This window comes from Barbatula barbatula (genome assembly GCF_947034865.1).
Source record: "Barbatula barbatula genome assembly, chromosome: 7".
Classification (NCBI taxonomy): Eukaryota; Metazoa; Chordata; class Actinopteri; order Cypriniformes; family Nemacheilidae; genus Barbatula; species Barbatula barbatula.
In genome coordinates, this window is record NC_136770.1 from 25,074,577 (window position 1) to 25,083,317 (window position 8,741).

At 39.7% G+C, this 8,741-nt stretch overlaps 1 protein-coding gene across 1 annotated transcript; it reads right to left on the bottom strand.

Annotated features, from left to right (window-relative positions):
- Nucleotides 1–416: 416 nt before the first annotated feature.
- ilrun (inflammation and lipid regulator with UBA-like and NBR1-like domains) lies at nt 417–8,102 on the bottom strand. Its single transcript, XM_079460269.1, has 5 exons — nt 7,765–8,102; nt 6,571–6,725; nt 5,526–5,723; nt 5,016–5,314; nt 417–3,710 (listed from the first exon to the last, which is right to left on the bottom strand). Exons 1-5 carry the CDS (start codon nt 7,920–7,922, stop codon nt 3,675–3,677), a joined length of 846 nt encoding a protein of 281 aa, XP_079316395.1. The 5' UTR covers nt 7,923–8,102; the 3' UTR covers nt 417–3,674.
- Between the last annotated feature and the right edge of the window lie 639 nt (nt 8,103–8,741).

Genomic DNA, 8,741 nt, shown 5'->3' on the forward strand with positions numbered 1-8,741 from the left:
TGTAAATATTCAATCAGTTTTTTTTGTGGAACGTGACGGTTATTTACTTCTGTAAAGTTTTTTACAGATTAAACGTGAGGACAAGGATGAACACGTGAAGCCTTTGACTCAAATCTGTGTTTTTCTACAAAAGCTCACAAGCCGTAATCACGGTGATACCACAGCATTTGCCTCTCGCCGTGTTTGCGGGTCGTGAGGAAGAGCAGCTGTCAAAGCAAGAGGAAATGTTTTGCATTTGTCCACGATCTGTCAGGTGAGGTGGGTAACACTATATGATAGTGCCAAGAAAAGTTGCACAAGACCTGAAAGGTGAGCAAATATTTGCCTAGATATGGTCTTCTAGATCAACACCAGGGATGCTAATAACTTTAAACAAGATTATATTCTTCCTGAAGCACATCGCGCTTTCCTTTTTACACTGGGAAACACACAACGTCAGGGTTTTATTCAAATGTAACTGTCATTGATTCAAATGTTCAATTCATTCATTCAGTATCAGTGGGAATACATTACATGATGATGATGTTATGAAAGAAAACCTTTAACCTCAGTGAAGACGACTTATATTTTTGCTTAAGCTTTTTAAACTGATGATGGGCAACTAGAAATATGAACCCTATCCAGAAGACCACGAAATCAACAGCGTTACATTCTAAACAAATAGCTGCACTGGTTTTCAATTCTTAAAGGGTTATGAAAATTCTTGTCATCATTTACTCGCGCTCTAAAAAATGTTGGGTTATTTTACCCCATCGTTAGGTCAAATACGGACAAGCCCAACGGTTGGGTTAAATTAACCCAGAATATGGTTAAATTTGACCCAGGGTTAAGGTTAAATCAACCCAACGATGGTGAATTTAGAACCCCCCTGGGGTTTGTCCATTTTTGACCCAATGGTGGGTTGAAATAACCCAACATATTTAAGAAGGCACCTTTGAGTGGTTCCAAATCTGTATAAATGTCTTTTGTTCTGATGAACAGATATTTGGAAGAATGCTTATAACCAGACGGATTTTGCCCCCGTTGACTCCCATAGTAGGAACAAACACAATGATAGTCAAATGTGCCTCAGAACGGTTTGCTGTCATACATTCTTCAAAGTTCATCAAGTATTTTTTCCTCAAATCTTTCTCAAAGACATTTATACAGATTTGGAACAACTGGAAGGTGAGTAAAGAGTGACAGAATTTTTGGGTGAAGAATCACTTTAAGAATTGAAACTTGTTTGGTTACGACCCTTTCAATCGCATTGAACGTCACCTGTTAGTCTGCTAGGACACCTGACCTCATAAATCCACAAAAACGGTCTTAAAACACAAACTCAATAGCAGCAATAAAAAGGATTTGAACAGGTACAGTTTGAGCATTACAAATACATTTAAAACAAGATTAGTGCAGAAACTGTAGTATTTTGGATATTTAGATTGAGCAGATAAAACCCATTCAAAGGACCAATTCACAAAAATGAACAAAGTGTTGTTAATAACTTATAATAACATATATCTTTGAGAGGTTAAGGAGTGTTTTTGTGTTATTAAGAAAAGAGATATGAAGAAGAGACCTGCCGTGGTCTTCATTGGAGCACAAGACAACAAAAGACTGAGTTTCAGTGTTAATTTAATCATACAAATGTTCAATTATACATACAGGAAAAGTCGTTTCATATTTTCTCTTTCAATGTGCTGTTATAGGACTCTATGCATACTCTCAGCTCAATCATACACCATGCCACGACTGCAGAAAATCCAAGAGAATACAAAAAAAAAGCAGAAAAGAGACAATGAATCAATCACACCGGTCACGTGTGATGTTAAACTTCACAAACACAACTCTCTGTGGATGAGGTGAGTACTCGTCTCTGTCCGTCCGTGTCATCAGAATGTTTACGGCTTGTGCGTTTACGAATATATGGACACCGCAATGATCACTCGCACGTCTGATCATCTGGACACAACGCTGCTCATGGCTAAACCTTCAGTGCATCTGATAAGAATCGTCTTGAACATGATAACATTATCCACCTCTTCTGGCTTTACATAAGAAGGTCAGTTGAAACTCGTTGATTTGCATACGGCCTCAGGACGCCAGACGATTTGTTTAGACACCTTCAACCACTCATCCTCTCATTTATAAAACAACAGACCAATAGAGAAACAGAACACAAAGCGGTTGCTCATCATCTCTTTCATTAACGCTTTATAACCAATGCAGAAAGACAGAAAAACAACCAGTAAAACGCCACACAGGCCTTTCAGATATATTTCCATATAAACATCCAGAGAAGCGTTCCATCATATCACCAAACACAAGAGGCACAATTTAAACCAAATAAACTCAACAAACTTTCTTCACGCATTAAAATATTATCTGGAGCACAGGGCTCGACTATTGTGACATTCACGGATCGTTCAAGCGAATAGAAATGAAAGAAATCTTCCGGGTTCAATTCAAAGTTAATCTCTACTGAGAAACAACTGATGTGCACTCGTCTCTTAAACTGTAAGCACTGTAACATGTCCTTAAAAACTCACATGAAAGTACAAATCGAAACAGATCAAAAGAGTTTAACTTGAAATCTCCCGGGAGATTTCTTCTTCAATGGACTCATTCATTAAAACCCCTCCGGCTCATTTAACTAACAGCTTTAATACCACCTTTAGTCTCGATAATGAGCACCATCAACAGATGATCAATGACGTGCCACATCTGTCAACTATTATCACTGATGGATTGTGCCGTTGAGAAGGAAATCAGAACAACAGAGATGTAAACAAATATAACAGCAACGAGATCCTGACCGCAACAATGACGGCAGTACTGCGTTCAGAGATAAACGTGTGGCTGGCAGAGAATCATTATGGGTTGTTTTTGACTTCTGTTTTGAGAGTAAAAGAAGATTGATGTAAATGATACAGAACAGGCGTTTTTCTTCTGTTGATGGCTTTTGCGCATGGTCGAAACATTCTCACATCACACACGTCTTCTATTGAAACTCAGAAAATGTGTTCTGGTCATTTCACCACAAAATCAGAAAGACACGAAATGATATTTTGCATTTAAACCACGAACTATATAAGAGCCTTTCAATGTCAATTACACAGTTTAAACTACATATATAATTTAAAACATAGCTGCATGTTGTAGTGTTTGTGTTTAATATGTGTTTTAATGGCAATTATCATTAAAACAATTCCAAAAGAACAATGAAATGAAGTGATGCAAAACATCATTTCCAGCGTTTTCCTTGATTTTGATTTGAAATGTGACCCAAATATGTTTTCACGAGAATCAATGATTCATTTATTCATTCACCTGTTAATCCACCCTGCCACTCTCTCTCTCTCTCTCTCTCTCTCTCTCTCTCTCTGTCTCTCTCGTCAGAATTTCCCGCGGTAACGTGCCGATACAGATCAAAAACGGTGTGTCATTTTTCATTATATCACTTTAGCATTTCTAGCACTCTTCTAATTCTAGCATTCACACATGCGTAACTCAGGTGAATATTGATCTGGAGCCAAACCCATCTGTCCAAACTTTCAGGTGATGTTGTGATGTGTTGGGGGTGGAGGGGGGGCTCCGCAAGTCTTTAGAATAAATCTGCTCCCCCTCACACTCAACCCCAGAAAAAGGGCAAAAGTAGCAGCTCAGATGAGCTTCCGGGTGCTTTCTGTTTCTTAAGACTGTCCAAACGGGAAGGGTCCGTGAATGCCCTGAGAATAAAAACACAGAGTGAGACATAAATCAAACAGAACCCACAAGAATATTTTCAACTAGCGCTGCTCATTTTCTCACACAAAAACTTCAATGCTGCTGACCAACAGACTTAAAGGGATATTTCACCCCAAAATGAAAATTCCATCATCATTTACTCACCCTAAGATTGTCAAATCCCACATAGTATTTATTTTCCCTACTATGACAGTAAATGGTGGGTGAGATCTGACATTCTACCAATATCTTCCTGTCTTTTCAGTAAAACAAAGACATTTATAGAGGTTTGAATCAATCTATAGATGATGACAGAATTTTCATTTTTGGGGTGAAGAATGCCTTAAGAGGCCAACAACAATTCTCTACACACTTATAGTTAGTGGCTAAGAATGTGCATCATTTGTTCTCCTTGTGTGTTTGTAAATCTGTGTGTGAATCTTTCTTCAGTGGAACACAAAAGAAGATATTTTGAGAAATGTTTTGTGCTCATACAATGGGGTTTGATGTTTTTGGTTAGCATATCAAACATCTGACGTGGGTAATAGTGATCGTGACGTGTGTAAACAGAGTGTAGTTCTTACGCTGGGTATTCTGTGTCAGTTCACACATTTGTATGGCACTCCATCTTGTGGCCGACAAGCAATGTGGTCACTGGACTCACATTTCAACACTTGCCAAAAGAACACCAAAACAAACTCAAAATCAAACTTGAGCAGACAAAGAAAGGCAAAAAATAAAACGGCTTTATGTGTCCTTATAATGATATTTAAAATTGTGAACACCTATCAATTCAAACTGCCAATTTGTTTCCTAAATGTTACACAGAGTAATAAACAACTACATTAATTTCACAAATCATTTTACAATCAAACAAAACTAAAGATTTGTTTCAATGTGTGTAAAAAAATATATTGTTGCTGCTCAGAATGATTGTAGGTGAAATGTTTGTAATATTGCTGTTTATTAGGCAGTATTGTTAATGTTTTTTTAATGATTAAACAGTGTGTTCATGTATAACAATATTTCAGCTTTAAAGCCCAGCCCATCATTACGATGTGTTTTTTTTTTGTTTGGTGAGAAAAAACACAGGGTGAGGAACAAACAGATGACGTGTATCTGGAAATCCATTGTGTTGTTCAGAGACGTCACAGTTATCAGTCTGGCTTGACTTTTATAAACTTCCCTTCATAAAATAAAATCAGTCTGTATCACACACTTTGACGGTTACTGAGCATTATTCAATCTAGGATGATAGAGAGACATGGAATTCAACTCTTCAAAAGTACTGAACACTGCATACATACCTGGCTGTACGTCACTACTGATAAGTTGTTTTGGAGACCATTTGGTGTAATATTTACAGAGCTGTGAGTGAGTCCATTTTGATCTTGTTGATCAAGCGGGGCGTCCCAGGGCCCCCCGGGGTCTTTTAGATGATCTTCATTGGTGTCCTGCTTGTTCTTCTGTGGTGATGCGAAGGGGTTGAAATCTCCCTCCAGGCTGCGGTGTGGCTGCGTGTTAAACTCCGTCTCGAAGGAGGATAATTGCTGCGTGACCCCCAGCAGACCACCCTCCTCCACACTCAATATCACCCAGATCACATCTGCACAACACGCAGAAAGGTAACAAACCACTGATTAAGATCCCACAATGCAAACATGACCTGACATTTCTAGAGTAACACATATAAATTAACGGGGATACGAGGTGTATTAATAGAATTAATAGCATACTAGAACTTTCACATTTTCTAAGCAATAAAGCAGCTTAAAAAAAGGAAAAGTGCCTTTCTGTAGATGTGCGAGTATGCTCACCTCCGTAGAAGAGTCCGGTGGCCGTACACATTCTCCACTGACCCTGATACATGCCGGGAACGGCTGGACTGCGCATCTGCACGCTCACATCAGAGATCTCCTGCGGCTCCAGTGAGCGCACCATCACCATGTTCACGTGACCAAACTGATCTCCTCCGATATACTTCAGACTCACGCCTGGTGGCCACGACTCTGTACCTGTACAAAACAACACAGACACAAGAGAAAACACATTCAGATCCACTGTAAAAAATACACATTCAAATTGTTCTCCAACAAAGGTAATAAAGTCATTTGAACAAAGTTATTCTAGTAGAAGAAGAAGAATGCATACTTTTTTCTAAGTGATTGTCCAAAGCACGTCAAGAAGTTTGACCAACTTGTGAAACTGGGTAATCTCAAAAAACAATTCTAGTGTTTGAAAGTTCCCAGCATGCATTGCAGAATTTTCAATTCGCAGGTTAAAATCATTAAATGACTGCTTTTTTAGTGTTTGCTGCTATATTTTAAGAGTCATTGGCCTATTATTTCGAGTTCCTTTTTTAACTATATGACGTTTGATAATTGTTACCATCATTAACTCATGTGCTCAGTGTTGAGGTCAGAAGTAAGTAAAGCACTGAGGCCACAACTAAAACAGCTTAAGCAGTTACTTAAATAGAGTGTGTATATACTATATCTGTTACATAATAATAGAACAATTATTAATGTTAATCTTTTGAGTTGCGTCAACTAAGTCCATAGCGGAGTGAACTCAGAAATGTGATTGTTGCATATTTATTTTAAGTTGGTTGAACATTTCAGTGTTTTTTCAATTGAGAGTCATGTGCCAGTACTCAGTTGATTGAGTTTGGTGAAACACTTGGCCAAACGTTGAGTAAACTCAAAAAGCTGTGTAGCGAGTTCCCTTGAAATTTTAAGTTAAGTCAACTTTTCATTTTTTAGTGAACAGAACTGCTCCATTCGAGCCAACCTGTGTGTTGACTTCGTTTTAGTTAGCGGTCAAACAGATGATACTCCACGACCACGAAACCGTTGGTCTTACCCGTGTTTTGTATTCTCCATGTTTTCGTGAACTGTGTGTCCGGTGGGACCGACTCTCCTTCTCCGATCGTCACATCTTCCACAAAAGACATGGACGGCGTGTTGATGTTGGGACTCTCAAAGTCATAATATGCACCTATAGCTGCTTGAAGGTTCCTGATGTGAACAAAACACAGAAGCTTCACAGTTATCTCATTCCATCAAAAACTACTAATCCAGATGTCAGTACCGTGATTTTGCTGCATGAGGCATTAAGGTCCACACACTTGACAGTAGTACTTTGTGAAACACAAAAAGCAATTATTAGCTGTATTTAGTTAACGCCTCTCTTTTCAGATCTCATTTAATTCACATTTTTTCTTTGTTCTTTTCAATAATGATCCAGAAAATTAAAGTGAGCACTAAACAGGGAGGGCCAGACCTGTGTGTGAGATGAAAGTACACTCATTACGCAATCGTTCACACAAAACGACCTTTTCCTCACGATATAAACAATCAATCAATTAATTATTTATTTACATGATTATATATTTGGTATTAGGTGGAAGCTAATATCTGACAGTCACACTGTACAAACAATCTGTTCGCATAGTCGCGACATTACACGACGTCCGTGTCAAAAACAGTCAGACAGCACTTAGAAAAGACATCATCACGTCACGGGTGCTGTCCGAACCACACTGTCCTGTCTCACTGGAGTCAGCAACTATATCGGTCACGACAGACACGTCTCGAGTTCCTTCACACGACTCGGAAACCTCCTATGACGCCAACACGTGCTGCCTACACAGGGCACTCGGTAGGGGTTTAGGCGCAGCCCGTATAGTAGTCAGGTGCTAATACAAACAAGCTAATTGTTTGTCAACTGACAGAAATAAACCAACCCGTCTTATTTAAGAAGCCAATGCCGCAAAACGTCTCTTTGAACGCATGCGCGTGCCCATCAACACTTTTTACGCTCAGGGTTAGCGAAACTCGCGCGCTTTATCCCTTTACAAACAGTCAGTTAGCAGTTAGCTTGTTGTGTGTTTCGGTTCAGCTCAATATAACCGTGTCACGACTCGTGACAGCTGTCAATCAGAAGCTGTTTATCACGCTCGAGACATTAAACGTGAGAAAGTCAGAGAGAGAAACTCTTCGAGACGACACACGGCCCGGGACCGCCGAGAGGCCGCAGTTCAGGCATCGGACTCACCAGTTAGTCATGTCCAGGAAGAAGGCGCAGCCAGCCGGGTTGAGCTGGAAGCCCAGCAGCCTCTGGAACTCCGAGATGAGGACATCTTTATCCGTGGTGCCCATGCAGCTGAACTTCTGCATGAGCTCCGGATCCAAGTCTATGTCCATGCCCTCCATGAGCACGCGGCTGTCCCGGGGCAGCGTCGGGGGGGTGAGTTTAATTGAGTCCGAGGCCTTCTTCAGTCATAACAAGCGACCCGATAACAAGCTCAGTACGCATGGCCGCGGGCGGGGCGTGACGGGTGACGTCACCGCGCTGTCGGAGCGACGTCAGCTGTTGCTGTTCGAGCGTGTCGTAATCGCGAGCGTTCGCGCAATCTTTAATTTTTTGTTGGCATCTTCGCAATATTTGCCATATTTCATAAAAATATTTGGAACAAACAAAAAGCGCAAGGTAGTTATTTAAACCTATTTGTTTTTATTTTTCCTAGCAGCTAGTTTAAAGAAATAATGTGTTAACTTGTTATCGTGACATTGAATAATAAAACTACAAAAATAATACACCACGAACATTCATTACATTACAGGCCTGTTCTGGTAACGTTACCATTGTACAGTGATAGTGAATCAATGCACCCCAAGAAGCAGTTGGTTATTAAGTTAGTTGCCATGGTACATTGATATTTATCGTGGGTTTAAATTATTACCAAATTAGTTTGGCATGTGGCGCTTTAAAGTATATAATGACATTGCAATGGTATAATAAACTAACGTCCAGTCAGAGGTCACCGTGAACTCCAGAGGTTAGGCCGTGTTCAGACTTGACTTCTTTTTTGAAGCCTAGCGTCTATTTTACATTGTAATCCTTTGGAGTAAACCGTGTTTTTAAAGAAACATTCTGAGCGTCTTTTTAAATTGAAAAAAGTTCAACTTTTCTAAAAAAGCTAACCAATGACAGAGGCCTGTCGTTTCCATAACAACATGCGAGGAACGTAA